Here is a 22337-nt window from a genome sequence, read left to right as displayed (position 1 = left end):
AGGTTGATGGCAGAATGTAACCAATACTTAAACCTGTGCCTCAAACACTCGACTGATGAAGACGTTGTGTTAATGTTGGAATATTTTGTTATTTTTCTGGGTCGGTAATTTTTTGGATGACTTCCGGAGCAGGAAAATAATCTCCTCGATATCATAAATATATAGCCAAGCCTAAAAGCAGAGCTCCCGGGCTATTTATTCTTCCAATAAATAACCTGGCTTGAGCCTGCGATCCAATCGAAACCCAGTGCCTAGTGAGCGACCTAGGTACTTCATGTATCCCCATATTATAGTGTATTTAAATTACAATGTACTCCCACGCGTACATTATAGTGTATTTAAATATATCTGACCTGACCTGCTAATCGCCCTTTCTCGCAGTCGGAGACTGAATTACTAAGGGGGCAGCTCAACGAGGTCGGACCGAAGGAGCTGTGCTGCCGGCTAGGCGCTCTGCCCCTGAACACGACCCATGTATGACCTCGGAGCACAGCGCCACAGCCTGATGGAATAGGCCGGGAGTCGATTTTGAGGAGGGAGGAAAACCGGAGTACCCGGAGAAAAACCCTCGGAGTCAGATTGAGATCGACTGAAACTCAGCCCACATACAACCTCGAGGCGAGAGTTGAGCCTGGGTCGCAGAGGTGGGAGGCACGGTTGATGACCACTAAACCACCCTGACTCCCCAACATAGATGAGCCCTAAACGTGGGCCCGAGATATGGTCACGTGATGGTGGTCTCATTGGCATACATGGAGGGGTGGAAGTACGTACGGTCATACGGTCACCAAAACCAAATTTTCTCGTACGGATGGATTTCCATATTTTCTTACCCATGGTGCTCTGCGCGCGCACCTTGGGCGTTGAGAGCTCTGCTATCGGAAGGTCGTAGGTCCGATTCCTGAAAAAAAACACTCGGATTTTTTCCGAGTATCCCCGACTCGAGAGATTCATTAGCGGGACATATTCTATAGTACGTACGGCCCACTAGACTTAAGTTTGCTTTTAATGCTCAATTCAGAGATTTGGAGATACAAGTGATATCTTACTACATACGTGCTGTAAGTTCCGGGTCTTTGTTTGTTCCAAGTTCCATTTATGGCCACAGTACGAACTGCAAAAAACGCGCAACGTAACTTATGTCACCGCCCTCGAACTTGAAAAGAGGTGTTTTTTTAAATGGCCTTGCGATTACGAAGGGATTTACAGTCAAAACAGCTCAAGCTCTGACGAGGGGATTAACAAATTTGATTTCAGTAATCATTTCAATAATCTAGTCGTGGTATGAATAATGCAAAATTCAAATCAAGCCTGAGTTCTAAACTCGAATTCTGGTTGGAATATCGCTGGCTTCCGGTGCCAAGCCGGCATGAGAATTTCAAAGCTTTACTGATTTGCATAATCTGTCATAATCTGTCAAACAACGGTCATCTCACTCTAACAACAGTACCTTTCTGTAATCCTACCAGTATCCTCAAACTCGAGACACTATGTTTTCGAATTCCAAAGATTGGACAGAGAAATGACTTTAAAAAGAAAGGAAAATCCTTGGCAGATATTATGCAATTTGGTGCACTTGTTAAATTCTCACGCCGGCCTGGCACCGCAAGCGAACACAATCAAAATTCGAGTTTTGAACTGGAGCTTGATTTGAATTTTGCATCATTCATCCGACGACCACATTATTGAAATGATTCCTCAAAAAAATCATTAATCCGCTCGTCAGAGGAGAGCTTGAGCCGTTTTAACAGTAAAGTGTACTTGAAGCCTCAGTCATAGGCCATCGGGCTTGGTAATTGGTCCAACTCTGTTTTCCCTCTTCTGTAACGACCTGCCAGACCTAATTGTGGACGACGATGGTAGCACGGAAATACATATGTGCGTAGCCTACGTGGTAGGCGTTGGAAGGGGAAGGAAAAAAGCTCTCCTCTGACGAGCTGATTAATGAGTTCATTCTAGCAAAGGAGTCATAGCCAAAACAATATGGAGATCACTGGAAACCAGAACCAAGGAAAAATTGCTGATGTTCGCTCACAAAGGGTATTATTTGCTGACACCTTTATTATCACTATTTACAAGGAACTCGTCACAATATAACCTTCGACGAAAAAATGACTCTAACGCTCCCTAAAACCTAGGACTAAAATGGTTAAAAACTCTTCCGCTCACAGAGCTATAACATTGTGGAACTCGTTAAGTAATGACACGAGGTTGATCAGTGACCCAGGGAAATTCGGAAATTCTTTGAAAATTGCGACAGTCTATCAAGTAGACCGGCCTAATGGTCTCTCGTTTATAATGTGTAAATTGTAGATAGACCTTTGTAACTCGTTTTGTATTATAGTTTTCAAAATTGCACGAACCGCGGGCGAATTAATCTCGTTTGCAGCCGCTCGGGCCGGGTCGTACATTTCGCTGACCCCCAGTCCATGGACTACCCAAATGGACTACCCTAAATTTACTATTTCGAATGAGTACTGTTGATCTATGTGTAAGCAGCATCTCAAATAGTGCTTACTTAAGCCTCAACACCCATTTTAAACAGCATTGTTCAACAGTATTTAAGTCTAAGCACCCATTTTAAAAAGGTTAGCTTTCGATTATTGTTGTGATGGCCGATTACTTCATGTAAGCTAACCTTTTTAAAATGGGTGCTTAGACTTAAATACTGTTGAACAATGCTGTTTAAAATGGGCGTTGAGGCTTAAGGACGTTCGCGCCCATTGCTACTGCGCATCTTTTCGCACATGTCACGCACACGTCATTCATCGTAGACCACGCAGGTAAACACGATGCTAAAGGCGCAAAAATTTTCCGCAAGAATGGAACATGAAAGTATGTGGCATCATGGGATAGCTGTGGACCCAGGTTTTCTCGGAAATGTCACGCAATGGCGTGACAGTGCGAATAGACAATCGCATTGAGAACTTCGCAGCGATTTTACTCTCTTGAATGCTCGGTGACCCCCATTTTTCTTTCCGTAGATCACTTCCTTTCTTGATTTTGTCCATTTTGACAAAAAACAAAAAAAATCTGTACGTGAGAAGTTACAAATATTTGGCCTTTTATGCTGTCGTGCGACCGAAGTTTTCTTTCTTAGACTAATATGTATCGTTTTTTAAGGTCTATTTCACCTCAGAAAAAGACATCAGCTGCAAAGGTTAATTTAGTTATGTTTGGTAAGGTTGAACTGAGTACGTTTACCTGATCTAAATTTCACTCATGTAGCTTTTTTATTGCTGACAGTTGTAAGCTAAGATCGTCTTAAAGTAACGCAATCTTCTAAAAATGCACCTCATGATCTCGAAAACGAGCACGGTGACCCCCCATTTTTTTTGCCTTTTTGGCAAAAGTAGATCATTACCTTTCTGCGTGGCAAGTTTAAAAAAAATCTGTACGTGGGAACGTTTTGGGCGCGAACGTCCTTAAGTAAGCACTATTTGAGGTGCTGCTTACACATAGATCAACAGTACTCATTCAAAATAGTATTTTTAGGGTAGTCCATTTGGGTATTTCATGGACTGGGGGTCAGCGAAATGTACCAACCCGCTCGGGCCGAAGTCAGGCAACGCTCCTCGTCGGACGAGGAGCGTTGCGTGACTTCGGCCCGAGCGGCTGCAAAGAATGCAATTTGAGAACTGTCAAAACAACACAAGTTAACATAAATCACGAAATTTATGAACAAGTTCATACGATTTTTCATTTATTATATACCCAACAAAATCATTCCATCGCTTTGTTTCCATAGCAACGTCTGTATTGCATTCTATAAGCTCTTTTGCACTCTAAAACGATCATCAGGCTTTGGGTGCACTTAAAGAAATGACGACAATTGCGAGACACTAAAATCATTGGTTAAAAGAGGAAAAATAATCGTGCTGCACACGCGACACGCATTTATCACATAACGACGACGTGTAATCACCAAATTTGAGGTTTTTTTACGATGTTGCAAAGTTATGTTTTGAGGCATTTTCTCTTGTTTGAGGTGAAGTTTCCAAGATCTGACAGTCCCTACTGGGGGATGAAAAGGAAATTTGAAGCAATGACGTCGGCTACGGAAACCGTGACAACGCCTCAAAGCAACGCTAGTATTGGTTAAAAAGGGAAAAATACTCGTTCTGCACGTGCGGTACGCATTTCCGTGCATTTCTCGCCCATGCTCCACAAATTTGAGGTTTTTGGCGACGACATGAGCACACAACAATGAACCATTAATCGCTTTCTGGCCGCGTTTTCACGAGTGGTTTTTCAGGTCGCTTAGCGAGTAAAAGGTAAAGTCTGCTCACGCGCCAAGTGGCCCATTACGCCAGAGCTTATCCCGGTTTCTGTAGCATGAAGCGACTTGGAGTATTTCTACTCCCCCCTGGATAGGATGCTAATCCATCGCAGGGGTACCCCCGGCATTAAATTCGCCGGTACCCATTTATACACATGTGTCTGGAGAGAGGCACCTTGAGAGCAAAGTGTCTTGCCCAAGAACACACACAACACAATGTCCCCAGCCAGGGCCCGAACCCCGACCACTCGCTCCGGAATCGAGCGCACTAACCATGAAGCCACCGCGCCAGTCCCACTCGCGTAGCGAGTGACAACTCAAAATTCCGTAAAAACAGTTCCTTTCCCAACTCGCTTAAAGTTAAGCAAGTCGGCAAATTTCAATACACAGAATTCTCATTAAGTAATGATCCGTGTAAGGTGGATAGCAATTTCCTTTGTTATGCGGCAACGGGGCTTTCCCCACATAGGAATGTTATCATTTTTACACAGAGAATGCATAAACCTACAGGAAAGCCGTTAAAGCAATAAAATTCATTTACAGCCCACTTTGAAAGGGTGTGTTTTTGTGTTAAAAGATTTTGACCAATCACAAGAGTTGAAAACAAAAGCCAAGAAACGTTTACAATTTTACATGTCCCCACATACGATTTCCGTGGAATTCATTTAAACTGAGACCAGATGAAAGATGGAAGATGGTTGGAAAGTAAGGATGAATATAATACTGCTTTTATGAAGTTTTGTTAACTTTTGCTGTTTAAGCCAATCAGAAGTAAGTACAGACAATAGAAAAGTTATCACCTTTTTGCATACCAATTGAATTCCAACATGTTCGTTGCCGTTGTTGCTATCGTTCTTATCTGGACCGTTTCTTAAATTTATGCCACCAAACCAGGTAGCTTGAGCTAGTTGGCACTTACTTTTGGCCAATGAAGAGTCGCTTGCGGTTATTCAAATTGGAAATACAACAGGTGTGCAGTATTTTCATTATTGTATTGGCACGTGCTCTCTCCTCAATTAATCTGATCCGTGAAAACTCCTATCATTTTTAAGTCACTTAACAAAGTCTGCAAACAAACCACTTTCAGGAATGTTAAGCGAGACAACGACTGTCGTGAAAACACGGCCTCTGTGTTTACTTTTTAAAACCGTCCGTAACCATCGGGATACAGGATAATTCGCACTTCTTGTACCACGTCAACATGATAAAAAATAGTTAAATACTGAGGACAGCATTAAGTTATATTTTAGAGTGACATTTTTGTTGACGTTGTCCTCGCTTAATTAACTCCCTGATGATTTTATTCACAGTAGGGGAGGAGAGCGAGTAGCGACCCAAAGCAACTTTTACAAAAATAAGCGAAGGACATAGGCAAAAACACATCGTGTCCAGAAAGCACAGGAAACCAGGAACCATTGAGGCCCGATTCACAAGCTCGCAAGGTACCGGACGAATTTTCTACCGGTTAAATTCTCGACCGCACCGGCTAAAAATTCGTCCCCGATTTGGCCTTTCAAATTTTTGAACGGCGAGGCGTTTGAATTTTCGTACGTTTAGCGTTGTTCCGTGTGAACGGAACTGCTAAATGGACGAATTTTCAACTGGTAGAAAATTCATCCGGTACCGTGTGAATCGGGAAAAAGGTCAACCCTTTCCCCGTATCTTTTTATCTTTAGAACTACAATAATTTGACGTATGTGACCGAGAACATACGCGAAGTGATTCACATACGTATGTGACGTAATAAATGGATGACCATAGGTCTCTTATGTATGTATGTATGGATGTTGCGCTAGTCGTCGTTACAAAGTACAGCAACGAAGCAACTCAAGGTCGAACCGAAAGCATACTATGGCGCCTCTAGCAGCCGCTATACGGTCAAGGTATGACCTTGGAGCACAGCTTACAGCCAGCTGGAATCAGCTGTGTGCTGTTTTTTGCTGAGGGAGGAAAACTGGAGAACACGGAGAAAAACCCTTGAGGCAGAGAAGAGAGCCTACACAAACTCAACCAACATATGGCGTCAGGTCCGGAAATCGAGTCTTGGCCACATTGGTGGGAGGTGAGTACTCTCACAACTGCGCCAACCCTACTTCTCTATAAGCAGAAACCCCACTGAAGCCCCCCTGCGAGGTGCTTCTAAAAGCAAAAAGATACGAGAAAGGGTTGACTCAGACGATTAATACGGAAGATGGAGGCTCTGGGTAATGGGCTCCTGCAGGAAACACTTGCTCGAGAGATTTACATCTCTAACGGCTAGGAAACATTTCTTGCAGAAGGTTGTTGTGCGAGAGTTTGTAGGCATACCCCCAACCTGCTGGGAAGGTCCAAGTAGGTACCGCTATATATGGACTTAAATACAAGATTGGACATATACGTCTCCTCAAAAAAAAAAATTGCAATATCGTAGAACTTTCGCCTCGTGAGTCCACAACATTTTGACCACTGTGATGACGAATACCGTTGTCGATTAGAGTACAGACAACGCTGAACCACTTTCGATTTGTTTTTTACCACAATATTCAACGCCAAAGAAAGTTTTCACTCCAGAGTATAGACAAAGAAAGAGCAAGCGTTATCTATAACTTTCTCGCAATATGATTGGTTTATTTCCTAAAATGGGCGTTCCTGATTGGCTATTATATTGCGTGACAAATTGACGCGAGCATGACGCGTACAGCATTGTCTAGATTCTTATCGACCACCGCAAATTAGCCAATTAGATTGCGAGATTACAAGCAATTGTGGTAAAAAATTCCATCTCGTTTACGTCGTACTATATAGACGAAGTGTTCAAATTAATAAACTGGTCCAAGCGGTTTGGAGAAAAAAACAGAGACTGAAAGATTTATATTGTATGCTCACGTTGTCGTCAAAACCTCAAATTAGATGATTTCACGTCGTTACGCAGAGTACCACAAAAATATGCGCTAAAATGCGTGCTGCACGTGCAGCACGATTATTTTTCCCCTTTTGACCAATGAGATTCGTGTTTTGTTGCGTTTTCGTTGCCGTAGCCGTCTTCGTGTCATATGACAAGTGCGAGAACCGAGTTTGCACGAGAGTACACGGTTAAAACCACAACGTAAAGTCATTGCAGCGTACGGTTCAGTTGTATTGATAAAAACAAGTGAGGTACAGATGCTGAAAACATTCGCATTCAAACGAGGGCATCTAACCTCCCCCAACCTAACATTTCACCACAAAAATTAAATGGTCCGTCCATAATAAGTCACGTTAACGAATACTACGAATACATTAAGTTATTTATATTTCCTCTTTACTCCAGTCCATCTGAAGTGACACCTTTTTTTTTCTTCTTCCTTTTTTGTCGTTCTCTTTGTTTGCCTATCTTTTATCATTATATTTGTGCCTCCCTGAATCGACTTTTTTCTTTAGACGTAAAATTACTTATCCTGCCTCCTAGCTAGATTAGCTTCTTTGTTATCTTCTAGGGGGTATTGTACCTTTCTTAAGTCTACTACTTATTTTCGTGTATCCCTATTTACGTGTGGTACAAATAAACTTATTGTTGTTGTTGAAATGGTCCGTCGATAGGCCACTGTAAAAAATGCCACAATACTCGTTGTTTTCCCTCCAAAATTTTGCATAGGCATTGTTTCCAGTTTCTCTTGGGAATTACAATGGCAGCAAGGGAAAACAAAAACAATACTCTTGCAAAATTTTGGAGGGCAAACAAAGAGTATTATGGTATTTTTGAAAGTGGCCTATAATAAGTTAGGAATGCATCAACGGAACCATACATTGACCACTTCCCCATGAAATAATGCACATCTTACGGCCTCGGCAAACGGCTTTTGTTGAATAGCGGTGTTAAAACCCTTTACCAAACACCCACCCACCCTCCCCCCACCCCCCTTTTCAACCATGTTGAAACATGTTGAAACGAAGTTAAATCGATGTTGAATGACTTTAAAAGCACGTTGAAAGCGTTTGCTCGCCCCAGCAATCAACATCGTTCAACACAATCGAAAGGAAAATGTTGAGGTTGTTTGCCAGGGCCTTTAAGGCCATTTTGTACCGTTTGACCGACAGTCCTAAAATCAACCCCTGGACTAATCTGCACTAATCTAGCTAAGAATCGATTCTCGGACTCAACGTCACATGTGAGTATGGTTTGATGGTTCTCTACTATGCCGCGAGAGATTTCTCTCCGAGTACTTCAGTTTTCTACGCTCATAAAAAACACCTTATATTTGTTTTAATGTCGCGAGGTTTGATTGCGACTAGGCTTAGCTACATAATTCCCAAACAAAAGCTCTAAAATTCTTTTAGAAATGTCTAAAATTCTCCAAAAAACTCTCTAAAATTCCCGAAAATTCTTGTAAATTTCGTTTCTTATGGTCCAAAGTCTGCCATATTTGCTATCAAGCAAAGATCCGGATTCCGAAACTACGGTGAGAAACTGCTGCTTAGATGCACTGTACGACCGCTTTGGGTGAATAACCGCTGATAAGGAATGGATATAAACAGACTGACCCCTCTCCTGGTAGGTTGGAATACAACATGTCAGGTGAATGTTTACATTGCCCTAAAGTTCTCGAAATTGTTAATTTTTTTCTAAAATTCCCGACAGTTTCTGAAATTCCCAAAAAAATTCCGGAATCATGTAGCTAAGTCTAATTGCCAAAATAACGCCTCTCTAATCAGTACCATTTAAACAATAAAACACTCTATTGTATTTATTGTTCACTACTAAATTTTCTTCCGCGCGCCAGCTTAAAAATCATGTTAAATTATTTTCAACTTTATTAGACGAAAGCCGTGTCAGCCAATGGAAAATTTGAAAAAGAAACCAAACAAAAACCCTCTTAATACAATTTCGATTGTTTATTTTCCATAAGGCCGCTTGTTTACTCAGGTATTTTCAGCGGACGACCACTATCCATCCGGGTATTTTCCTCGGACGGGCACTATGGGCTGATAGTGTCTCTCCGCGGACGAACACTATCGCGTCACGTGATCAATTTAAACCAATAAGAATCGGAGAAAATTTAGTGGTGAACTATAAGAACTTATAGGTGGTTTTCACGTGACGTCATCGCCGCCATGTTGGTGGACGAAAATAAAAGATCTCTTATTGGCTCCCTTTGTTCGTCCACTAGAAACTGCACATTGCAGCATTGTTATCTGTGTTGTATCGGTTGCAAACAACCGATATAGAAGAGACCTTTGTGCTCAGTTTAATAAGATTGAGACCTGAATAAAAAGGAATTATTGTTATGATAATACTAGGAGGTAAAGACATTAAATTCACTCAAAAGATAATATTATTATTATTATTAATTTGACATTATCTTATCGACTTTTTTGTTTTGCTCCACAATGTGTAGAATGTACACTTTAAGGCAGTATGGTACGCCCAGACTGTCAACAAGTTCAATCGTGCATGGCGAGAGAAGCTTGCGAATTGATAGACGGCAAAGACGCTTTAAGCTCTTAGGTTTCTCTGAAAATACAAATTTAAAAACAAACACGATTATTAAGGCACCCTTAGGGTTTTTAAGTTTCTCTTAAAACGAAATCAGGAAAGACAATTATTATGTCAGCAAACGGCATTGAGAAATTTCACAGTGAGGCTCGCACCAGGTAGAGGAAGTGCAACAATAATCGCGCGGTCATGGGTTTGAATCTGGCCTTTGCCTGGACTTTGCAACAGCTTAAAGTGCTACTATGATAAAAAAAATCACTTCCTTTTTTCCTTCGGATTTTGAAAGTGTGTTTGCTTAACACCTGACTAGCAATAGCTTGAGCTTTGATTTTTATCCAAAGGCTGTTTACTTTGAGTTTAAGGTTTGGATTTCACGGTCCGCCATTACTCACGTTCAACACTGACCGATTGGACCTCAGAGGGTTGGATCTAGGGAAAAGTGACGTCACGTACTCACTAGCTCAAAAATTTTGCGCGTAAACGCAGCTTATTATATATGCAAAACACGAGGTTAAAAGTCTGAAAGCCCCAAACTCCCCGTGCTGCATATTAATTCAGCCGCGTACGCACGGATTACATTCTTAAGCCGTGTGCAAACCGTCCCAACATTGTTGGCCAACATTGTCCAAATGTTGTTGGCCAACATTGTTGGGTGTTACATGTTGCGCCCGTTTACACACCCTGTTGCGTGTTGGTGGGAGTTGTTTCGCGACGTTCGAAACGGGTCAAACTTCTAGCTCCGGACGCAACATTGTCGGCCAACACTGGCCCAACAAGGTCGGGAGTTGTTGCGTCCTTTTGCACGGACCTTTAAACTAGTGAGTCTTTGACGTCATTTTCTCCTCGTTCCAGCGATCCCAAGATTATACAATTAGTACTGGCGGACCGTGAAATAGGAAACTTCCAGTTAAAATAAACAGGAGTCTTCTTTTAACTCGAGACTTGAGACATGAGTCACTTAGTGTTTAGTTTGAGCCGATTTACACGGTACGATTTTTGTCGCACGCGACAAGCTTACGACAGGCTCACAAGTCATTTACGATTGTCGTGTATGTCAGAAAAAATGTCCCAGAATTTTAATCTGCGACAATCGTAAGCTTGTCGCATACGCCAAAAATTGTACCGTGTAAATCGGCCCATAACATAGTTTTGAAATCCAAAGAAAAAGAAGAATTAATTTCTTGGTGAAAATAGCATTTTAAGTCGCTCAACTAAGTGCAATGATCTTTCCAACTTTCATTTCATTCTTTCTTTTCACTTCATACAGTCTAAAAATCATTTTAGAACGATTTCCTTGACATAGTGACCTGAGTTCATTTTTGCCCACACTAACAGTAAAATGCATTGAAAAGAACCTAACCGATAAAAAAAAGCTCACCGTTGCTATCCCATAATAACTGAAGCAACTGCTGATAGGATTCAGACATTTCCATATTTGGTCCGTTTCCATAGCGCGTCACCAATGACTGAAGTATGGTTTCCGGTGAATTACCGCTGTCATCCAATACATCAAATCGCGCGCCGTACTCTACCAGAAGCTGTATCAAGGGGCCAGACTCCTCACCTCTAAGTACTTAAAGTGCAAAATGAAGCGAATTAGAACCCTTTCGGTGAGTACACTTGATCAAGCGTTAACTTATGTAAAATCATGGTCTTTTTTACTTAAGTAGAGATAACCCCGACCCATTATCGCCCCCAGAGCCCGCTGCCTTTTACTTAGCACCAAGAACACCTACAGGCCACAGCCACAGCGAGAGTGTCTAATCGGCGTGGGAGGGTGGTGAGTCGTGGGTCGTGGGTCCCTAACCCTAACCATTTTTTTAATCAACGACTGGAAATTCTCGAAACAGACAAGACCTAACACCTGCGACAAATTTGAACCGAGCACTGAAGGAGCTAATATAGATCTTCAAACAAACACGACCCACGACCCACCCACCCACGCGATTTAGCCTCACCGGATAAAAAAGCAGGAAGTCCGCGAATCACGGACTTGCAGCTCTTCCGCTAATTCTCAGAAATTCGAAACAATAACGGTCGTCAACGGTTACAAAATTATACCAGTAACTGCGAGTATTTTTGGTTGTCGTCAGAGTCCGTGTTCTTGGAGCGGACCAAAAGGAAAGCGACTCTAGAGACAAGAATAACCCCAACCGAAATAACTATTTGTTGTAAAATCAATAACAAAGATCTTATTTTTCTCAACTATGAAGAACCTTGTTGTCTTTTTTTTCCTTCACATTTTTAGGGGATTTTTAAAACTTTTAAAGAGATTTTCCCACATTATCCTTCCTCTCCAAAGTTCGCAAAGTTCGCGAATTTCACGTTTGGAATCTACGATATTCTATTTCCTTTATAAAGCACGGCTTCAAAAACCAGGAGAGGTACCATGACACTCCAGCCTTCCCCCTAAAAGACCAGCAGCACATACCTATGTGAAGTGGGGTACGGCCATGTTCTGCTTGTACATTAGGATCAGCACCAGCATCGAGCAAATACTGCACACAAGCCACACTCTGAGCTTCGCATGCCACATGGAGACCAGTCTTAAAGTGTGCTTTGTCAGTCTGGTTCACAAATGCACCATACTGTAACAGGATTCTGACCACATCACTTCAAACAAAAACAAAACTCCGTCTATTCCGTTTATTGTAGAATTTCATTATGTGATACATTTTCAATCTGCACTGCTCGCAGTTAGCAATAGCTAGTCGAGGCGAGCAGTGGTTAAGAGAGAACAAGTAGAGAAAGCTACGGTATTCAATAGTTTTACAAACAATACATTGTAGAACGAACAAGTATACAAATAACTAGTGTACAGAGTATACAGTCAACTAGAATAAGAAAATATCATCTAAAATCAAATCAATACAAAGTGCAAATATGAAAAGCAAAAGTACTAATATATTTTTGTTGTAAGACAGAAGAATCAATATAGTCATTTTCTTCTGAAAGTCTTTGGAGTAGGATATTGTGGATTTTAATTTTAAAATACCGGTAGATCACTTTCGATATCCTAAAATTTAGTTCGAAACAAAAGACATCATCTCTAGGCTCTGGGGAATAAATATAAGGATTTGTATGAGTTTATTCCCCAGAGCCTCGAGATGATGCCTTTTGTTTAGGACTGAATCTTAATTATATCGAAAGTGGTCTCTTGTTTTTGGATAGATGGCAAATTTCACGAAGTAAACTATTCCAAATTTTTACACAGTAACAAAAAATTCACCAAATATTCCCGCTTTGGATTGTGTGCTGCATGAACATGCCTTGTCCTGGCTTACATCCTCCCACCACAGAGGAAGCAAGAGCAAACAAGCTCCTGTATCAGGCTTCCAAAGTATCTCCCAAAGTCTGAGAGATTACAGGAAACGAATAGAGTGAGGAAATTTCTTGACAGTATCTCCCCTCACTTTTTCACCTTACCTAGGGTAGGGAGGGCCGATGAAGGAGAATTGACCTGGACCAACTCCGGACCTTGTTTTCATGCAAACCTACTGTGCTTTATACTTAAATCTCTAAACACAACCCAGTAGAAATTTACCAGCAAGGAAATGCACTAGTTTTGAATTGTGCAAAAACAAAAGAGCCCGGAATTTGCATTTTCCTTTGTTTAAGCTAAAAAATGAAAATTCTTCCATTGGACCTTAAAAGCTCTTATTAGCCACAAATGTAAAGTTCTTTTCAGCTCAAAACTTCAAAAGTTTCCTAACTTTTAAATCCTTGACTTTTTTTTAAATTGAACGACTTCGAAGTTTTCCCTTTAAAGCGCACCTTAACTCAAACATTTTTCATTTACAATATTAATTTTGCCCACCAGCAGCAAACATGTTATACCACTCTTACCTCAAAGTTTCGCTTTTCAAATGCAGACAAAGCTACATCAAAACTAGCAATAATTTGGACCCCCACGAACGTGATGGGAAAGGCATGGGTCTAGTCTCGATTTGACATCACAAACTGCTTTGCAATGCAAAATTTCTTTGCAAACAGGAATGCAAAGCAGTTTGTGATGTAAAATCGAGATTAGACCCATGCCTATCACATGACGATCGTGGGTCCAAATGACTGATAGTTCTGCCAACAGGGTTTTTGCTGGAGTTTGTCTATAAAATTCCTGGAGTATTCAAGGAGTTTTCAAGAACAAGAAATTGAGTCTTTATAAGACGATTTCTATGCCATACATGGTGTTTCAGTATTTTCTTTGCTGAAAAAGCCTACCTTGATATTCCTTACCACATCGTGCAAGTTGTCAGTGCATGCAATGAAATTTTAATTTTAGGTTTTAATGTTTCCCTAATAGTCGATTTTGGGCTCAGTTTTTGAAATTCCCTTTTCACTAATTAGCATGATGCAATCTCAACAATTTTCACCCAAGTAAAAACTCAAGAAGTTTTCAAGCAGTATTCTGCAAAATCCTTTTTTTCAAGGGCTTTTCAAGTGCCCTTGAAGTCCAAAATTATATTCCAGGGCTTTTCAAGGACTCAAGGAGTTGCACAAACCCTGTGCCAAGTTTACGTGGCTTGCACGGCACAGACAAAGTGAAATTCTCCGTGACAAACTGACAATGGTGACATATGTTTGCTTTGGATGGGGAGACTTACATTAGGAACGAAAAACAATTTTGTTTAGATCCAATCTAAAGGCAGATACAAACTCTACAAACCTGTGAGCCCGCTGTGCTGCCAGGAACAATGGAGTTTGACCCCAGGCTTCCTCTACATTAGCCAATGCACCAGCAGCAAGAAGGACGGCAGCACAGTCAAAATGTCCAAAGTAAGCAGCTTGGTGTAAAGGAGTGCTGCCAAATCTGATTGGAGAGTAAAGGTAATAATGCAATTTAGCTAAAATTTTAAAACCGATGCCACTTCAGAGCCAGGTACAAAGTAGGTTCTGAATATGGCTTGACACATTCCTCCGTCTTAGCTGCCCTTTCTGGGATGATTTACACGTAAAAAATCCAATGGAAATCACAACTTGATGAGTCCACCATCTTGACCTTTTGACTTCTTGGTGGTTTCCAGATCAATATCACTGCTTGTTTTGATTAAAGGGGCTATGTCATGCAAAATGATGATATTTCATGACTCCCAAAATGCCCGAAAAGTAGACCTCAACATTGCAATAGCAACTTGAACAACATTAAAAAAAAAATACAGCAAAAGGAAAGAGAAGTGTGGATGGACACTTTTAAAAATTCAGAAAAAAGTCTGCCTGACAATTTTCAAGTTTATGGCAAATCGGCTGGATAAAGGCCGTTTTTGCTCAAAATCATCTTGTTCATGACGTAATGATAATTTTATCAGTAAAGGAATTCCACATTACCATTTCCTAGTCTAAAACTCATGATTACCTAAAGATTTCCCCTAAGCACCCTAAAATAATAGCCACTAAAGTTAAGGATGGTGTCTCCTAATTCAAAGTTACTGTACATGTATTTTTGCGCGGTTTACTTCAAGGATGTGAGAAAAGTAGATCTTAACAAGTGTTACTGAAATCCAAAAAGAAAATTGGGGGTAACCATGCACTTTTCGAAGATAATTAATCAACAATATTTGTAAAAAGCTTTAAAATACAAAGCAATGTATGGAGTTCTTTTCCAAATTGAAGCTTAATTATCTCGGAAAAATGCGTGGCTACCCCCAATTTTCTTTTTTGATGCCAAGATCACTTGCTAAGTTCTGCTTTCTCTGCACACTTTTGAACCACACAGAAATATCCCTGTGTCAATAAGCACCACCCACTGGAAATTCGCGTATCTCGAGATTCACAGAACGTACGCCCATTATAACAATAGTAGGCACCGTCCTTAAAATATGTCGCATTTAACCCTTTCCCTTGTGAAAGTGAGACTCATGGGGTGGCTCTTAAATACAGAAAGACAATGGCTGCTAAGGAAGCTTTTTAGCCATGCATGGTTCTTTGAACTAACTTTTCCAATGGAAATCGGACGTGATTTCAATCAGAAGGCATATGCACAACTAGTCCCAGTCCTCTATCGTGCATTTGAGAGAAAAGCACGTAAAAAACTCTCAGGAAATGAAAGGAAGAGGTGGTTTTTTCACCAGATGAGAACTGTCCCATTATTTTTCGTCAACTGTAGCAGGGAATTTCTATTTGGACAAAAAAATGGAACTGATATTTTGAATAGTATCTCAAAGGAAGGCTTTTATGATGTCAATTTTTTTTTAGAAATAATCTTTTTTTGATCCATGCTAAAGATGTGGTGTTAGAACGTTCTCATACTATTGCGTTAACAATTTGTGAAAAACATAGTTATCTCGCTGAGTTTTTGGCATCTTCTGTTTTGGTCATATGGTTTATGAAAAAAAGGTTGTGAGTAGAACCAGACAAAGAAATGTTAAATAGAACAACTTGGCAAAAAGGATAACTGTAGTGTTAAAGGGCCTTGAGAAATGACCACTTGAAGGCATCTATGGCAACAGTTTGGAGGTTGAGAGCCACCCCCCCTTCCCCTCCTTCCCTTAAATGCCAGATGATTTTACTCATCAGTGGCAAACTCTTAGAGGTGCATGGGTTCAGAAAGAAAACGAATGAAAACTCTTTGTGAAAGGGCCTTATTTGCACTGCGGTCTTATTGGCCATAGACAATAGATTTAGTACTCAGTGTGCAAAAACAACCGTGTGATTAAAAAGGCCTATGAAGGAAAATCTACATCAGATATGGCGTAAAAACATTGCCTTCATGAATTATTAATGAGATGAATATGAGTACCGGTATTTTAACTACAGTGAGATAGATCAGCATCAAACCTGACACTGGAAATTTCAGTGCATTAAACTGCAGACCTCTAACTCTGCAAGTTCCACACTAATCAACGTGCATGATGCTGTTATGCAAGCAAGAATGTTTTGGCTAAACTACAAAATTCAGGGCCACATCTAGAGACTCCACTGACGAGCCGGGCTCCTTTGCCATCCATTGCTGACCCAAACGAGCCACCAGTACAAGAGACCCAAATAAATTATATGACTCGTTCTTTCATCCACTGCTGAGCCAAACGAACCACCAATTTAACATACCCCAATATTTATTTGATTTGTTCTTTCATCCACTGCCCAGCCAAACGGGCCACCAGCTTTAAACAGACCCCACTATTCAGATATTTATATGACTCCAGCCTTCTCAAAATGTTTTTGGGGAGCAGGTTATAAGGAAAGTAGAGACGGTTTTGGTGCCAAAGGCACCCAAGCGAGTGCCCAAAGGGCGCCAGCTAGGCATGTTCCCCTAGGAAATTTTTGAGATTTAGACACTCACAGATGCAATTTAATGCAATCTGGGGGATTTAAAGTGACGAAATTTCACATATGGAATTGACACTTTTGCATGGTATCTGATAAGAACTACTAAACAGTTCACGTGCTCCACGCAAAAAAATATTGCGGACGCCAATTTGTACGCCAAACAAGCATTTTTTTAAGCCTTTATATCATCTCCAGTGACTTTACTTTAGAGCTAAAATTGTGACGTCTGTTTAAATAAGACATTTTCTCACTGGAAGGAGACGGTCAAACTTTCTGAGGAGGTGGCTCATTGAGCCGTTGACCGGCCGGTTTTGAGAAGGCTGTGACTCATTCTTTCATCCCCTGCTGAGCCAAAATAGCCAAACGGGCCACCAGTTTAAAAGACCCCAATATTTATAATTCGTTCTTTCATACACTGCTGAGCCAAATGAGCCAAACAGCACTTCCATAGGTCTCAAATAAGGCCCTGTATTTTGTAGAACTTTGCTCCAATGTTTTAAAATAAAACCTCACCTTGATGTGCTGTTAACGTCAGCCCCATATTCAATTAACACTTTGACACATTTAACATGGCCGTGGTAAACAGCAAGATGTAGGGGAGTTAGGCCATCTTTCTCCTGCACATTACATTTTGCCCCTAAAGAAAACCAACTGATTCATCAAAATGCCAACGTGGGAGTTGGGCCATTAAACTACAATGGTTCATGCATACTGGTATCACAATTTATGCCCTCATCATTTATTACCGGTATATATACTCAACAAAATATTGTGTTTCCGATTGGTCAATGACATAATTATGCATAAAGTGCAATATAAAAGTTGCTATGGAAACAAAGCGATGGTGTGATTTTGATTGAGTATAATTATGATAAAAAATCGTATGAACTGGCTCATGCATTTCGTGATTTAGTCACTCATGATGTTTTGAAAGTTCTCAAATTGCACTCGCCTACGACAAGTGCAATTTTGAGACCTTTCAAAACATCACTCGTGCCCAGCAATCACAAAATGCACTTGCGTTGACACGATTTCCTATACTTACTATTTTCCATCACATTTACTATCACTGCTATATGCCTCCATTTGACATTTCAGTCACTAGAAGTACGCAAGGTGATTGTCACATGACCTAGTTTACTGGCCTCACTCCCACACGTCTACTGTAGCTCTGTAATAAAGCATCTGAACGAGTCATCGCAAGGTCATAGGTTCAACTCCTGTTAGGAGCACACAGATTTTTTCTGAGTATGCCTGTGTCACTGACAGATTAATATCTCTTCGAAACAGTATTATTATCTTAGTATAATTACCTATATGATTATTGAAAATTCTCTGCACTGATTGGTTGCACTTGAGGTGATCATTACGCAATAAACCCACCCACAGGTTTTCTTCAAAATGGCCGCAAGCTATTTTGTCGAGGTGTCACACAAAGTTTTATTTATAATGTTTTTTTAAAGAAAATGCACATTAACAATTTTTTTTAAAAATAATCACCTAATTATATCTAATTATGCTAACACAATTAAACACCTCGCCTTCGGAAAATAATAATTATCGTTAACTGTTCTGAAATCATCAACAGAATAAAACAACACTAGGCAACAGCCATGACCCTTACCAGCTTCCATTAAGAGTCTTACGCAGCCAACACGACCCCTAGCAGCTGCCAAATGCAGAGCAGTCTGCTTAGTGTCAGGATCTCGCAGATCAGGGGATATTCTTCGGTCATAGAGGGCCCAGCGCAGGTCATCTTCACGACCCTCACGTGCCGTAAAGAGCAGAGTGTATCGTTGACCCATAGTATCCAAAACACAGGTTCATCTGCTCGGAAGAATAGCACAAACGGTTATTAAATACCTATTGGTTCTTTGCCAGGTTTAGGCCACATTTATTTAAGATCAATAATGGTCTCAATATCAACAATCGATCGGCTTTTCTGCTCTAATCACGCTAATGAATTGTGTAAGATGATAGAGCGCTTTTCAATTAGGTGTCGAAAGTAATTAGATAATTACTTTGGTTTATGATTACTTCACTCAGTGATTGGTTCAAAGTTCTCGCGCCATTTTTTCAACCAATCAGAAGTTAAACCAAAACCAATCTTGGCTCACGCGTGCACATTTTCCCGCGCTTTGTGTCGGCTACGTGTAATTACTTCGAGTTTTGATTGGTTTGCCGGTTGTCTCAGTCCTCTCTATTGGCCAAAGTAATTACTTTGGTTTTGGTTTTACGACACTCAATTGAAACTCGCTCTAGCTTTGGCTAATTAGGTACCCTAATTAGACGTATCAGGCCCCTTATCTCCCAATCTACAGTGGTACTAGTCTATAACCCTATAATTCAACCTCACTTCAGGGCTGCAAATAACGGCTGGTCAACGGACAATGTCCGGTCAAAAATAGGTTTTGTGCAGTCAAATTCTTACATGGCCGGACAATTTGTCCGGTCGTTTACGCTGTTAGCGAAATAATTTAGAGTTCCAAATTTTAAATATTTACAGGTTCAATATTATTGGCGTTTGTGAAAAAGGAGGGGAAAAGACGGATATTTAACTATAAGACCAAGAACTTTTAATAAATGATTCATAGTAGTCATAGAATTTCTGGCTGTCATTGCAAATTTTTGCTTTGTCATTCACCAAGTCGTCACCACAAATTAGCGGGTCTTACAGATGTGTACCGGTCATGGGTGTGAATTCCTTTATTATTAGTCCGTGTGGGTTTTTGTAAACATGATGCGAGAAGGACAACAAAACCTCTCAGTGTCTGGGAAAGGGTCATGGCACCCTTTGTCTTCAAAATTTAAGTGTGAAAATAACAATAACAAGAAAGCAAGTTTAGATTCATTTGTCTACTTGTCGACATTTCTGTGTGAATCACTTAAGCTATAAATACCGCGATTGACTAAACATTCTATTTTCCAAGGAAACAAACCTTTTTAACAGTAAATTCACATATGACAAGATGTAAACTATACCTGGCCTATATACGCGATTCATCTCAAACGATTGACCGCAGATTTCATTGTGTTATGTGTCGCATGATGTGTGAGTCATTTATACGAAATATTTGAAAAATTCGTCTCAAACTTTACTGAAGCAAAAATGCAGTAAGTTTAGATTAAAAAAGCTCAAAGGGAAGAAATCAATCATCACTTCCGGTACGCCCCTGATAAAAGCTTGGTTACCAAGAAGCTTTTCAGTGATAGTAATGTAGATAAGAATTGGATTTACAGACGTCATATGTCGCAAGGATTAGGTAATGTTTTCCCCATGGAGTATAGACTTGAAATTGACGAAAAGTAGCAAAATTAGGCGGTCGTTCTAGTATTCTAAATGGAAAAAAGAGAGTTGTCTGTTAGTATCATTTCCCCGATCCCTTTTAATAAGATACAGCAGTGAAACATTTTAAGATTTACCCTTATTCATAAAATTCCGAGCTCAAATTGTGTCAAATCAGCGGACGTGGATTCTACTTCTTATTTATTGTACATGCACATCAGTTAGCTTGTATTATGATGAAAATCAACTAGACAGCAAGGCTCAGTCAATGTCATCAACTTCATAACTAACCGTACATAAGACGTAGAACTGAAGCAATAGTAGTACGCACAAATGTGATACTGATTTTACTGTACTATGCGTTCCATTTTTCCTGCATTGAGATCGAAGCTCATGTACAATAAATGCTTTGAAAATGTACTTGTTTCATATTTAAACATCATGTGAAGGGGAGAGGGGGCACTTTAATAGCGATAAGACGTACTCGATGTTTGTCTGGCAAAAAATGGGATATGTACGAGCAAAAATAGGTTTGACTGGACAATTTGACCGGCGCCAGCCAGGAAATTATTTGCAGCTCTGCACTTTGAATACTGTAACCTCGTCTGGGATGGCTAAAGTGATCAACTGCGTGATAAATTACAAAAGTTGCAGAATGGCGCAGCTGGAGTAATTTTAAAGGCTAACTATGGGACTAGGGGTTAGGGTTAGGTTAGGTTATAAAATCATCATCTGAAGGTGATAGCTGTACATATATATGCAACAATAACCACAAGCTAACCATTTTAGAAATCAGCACTAAGGGCCTGTTCACATGAAGGTGGGGTAACCAATCTCTCTATACAATTTCTATTTTTTTCTTGATTGTGTTCACATGAGAGGTGGGGTTCCCCGGTCAGCCAGGTCGCTTAGGTGGGGTGAGTCTTCTCCATGTAAATGCTGAAGGTGGGATACCACACCTGAGTGGTTCATTCAGGCTTTATCTTTAGTTTGAACATTTGGAAACCTCACCCCAGCGCCCTGGTGCTCTCAATATTGCATGTGAAGGCTTTTTTTTTTTTACTATGAGAAGGTGGGGTACCTCACCTACCCGGGGTCCCGCACCTACAGGTGAACAGTAATTACTGCAGAAATCCACTACCATAGTTGGAAGCCAGCCATTCAGCGTTTGGCGTTCTGCAAAATACCCCTGCCCCAAGGGGACAGAATGTCAGGCTTAGCCATGATGTTTCTTGTTTACAAACATTGATGTCACATTTCTTTTGATAATGAAATTTGCCAACCACGGAACAAAATAAGTTATTGTTTCAAAAGCAATTATACCCTCTGGTTGGCATATTAATAATATCGCTTTATGTGTTGCAAGATAAACGTTTGATATGAAACTTTCCCATTTTTACTATTACAAATTGAAGCATAAATTTTACTTGAATTGAGTTTGGTTGGTAAGCTGAGCTCATTCAAAGTTAAGGTTAAAAACTCGTTTTCTCCCGTTGCATCCTTAAAATTCGTAAATCTGTGCAATACTGAAGGCGACGAAATGAAAAAGAAGTGTTTTAAAAAGTAATTCCTTGTTTCTTACATTGCAGAATAATTACTGCGCCTGTTTTTCTCAGAACTTCAAAGCGAAATCAAAGTGACAAATAGACAATTTTCATTACCTTCGATATGGCCTTTCCGCCATTATTGCAGACATCTTTATCTATATTTGTTTCTTGTTTTCGAAGCAGTCGAAGTCTATGCCTCCCCGGCTTTATTCATTGAGGAGAGCTGAGTACTACACACAAGTCGTCACCAGGCAACACGTCGTTTGCCTGGAATTATGGAGCTTTGTGTATCAGATAAATCCGGACACTGTGTCCCAGGACTTGTGGTAGCAGAGAAAAAGAAAAGAAGATAAAAATCATACCCGTTTCAACTCTATAAGAACCGCTTCACTCTACTTCGCCACACTTGAACGGAGACCTCCAGGAATAGGGTCTTTCACGCCGAACATGTTGCCGATCTTAAGGACGTTCGCGCGAAAATTTTTCAACATTGATTTTTTTCTGAAA

General features: G+C 40.4%; 1 protein-coding gene across 1 annotated transcript; it reads right to left on the bottom strand.

Moving 5' to 3' along the window:
* Nucleotides 1-8475: 8475 nt before the first annotated feature.
* On the bottom strand, nt 8476-22081 carry LOC137997835 (ankyrin repeat and SOCS box protein 13-like). The gene is made up of 7 exons (XM_068844112.1): nt 21945-22081; nt 18622-18824; nt 17511-17634; nt 14398-14541; nt 12163-12344; nt 11110-11304; nt 8476-9749 (listed from the first exon to the last, which is right to left on the bottom strand). The coding sequence occupies exons 2-7, from the start codon at nt 18800-18802 to the stop codon at nt 9583-9585; spliced, it is 993 nt and encodes a 330-aa protein (XP_068700213.1). The 5' UTR covers nt 18803-18824; nt 21945-22081; the 3' UTR covers nt 8476-9582.
* Nucleotides 22082-22337: the final 256 nt, after the last annotated feature.

The sequence above is a fragment of the Montipora foliosa genome, chromosome 3, assembly GCF_036669935.1.
Source record: "Montipora foliosa isolate CH-2021 chromosome 3, ASM3666993v2, whole genome shotgun sequence".
Classification (NCBI taxonomy): domain Eukaryota; kingdom Metazoa; phylum Cnidaria; class Anthozoa; order Scleractinia; family Acroporidae; genus Montipora; species Montipora foliosa.
The sequence above is the reverse complement of the archived record's forward strand: the minus strand, read 5'-3'. Positions and strand labels throughout refer to the sequence as shown.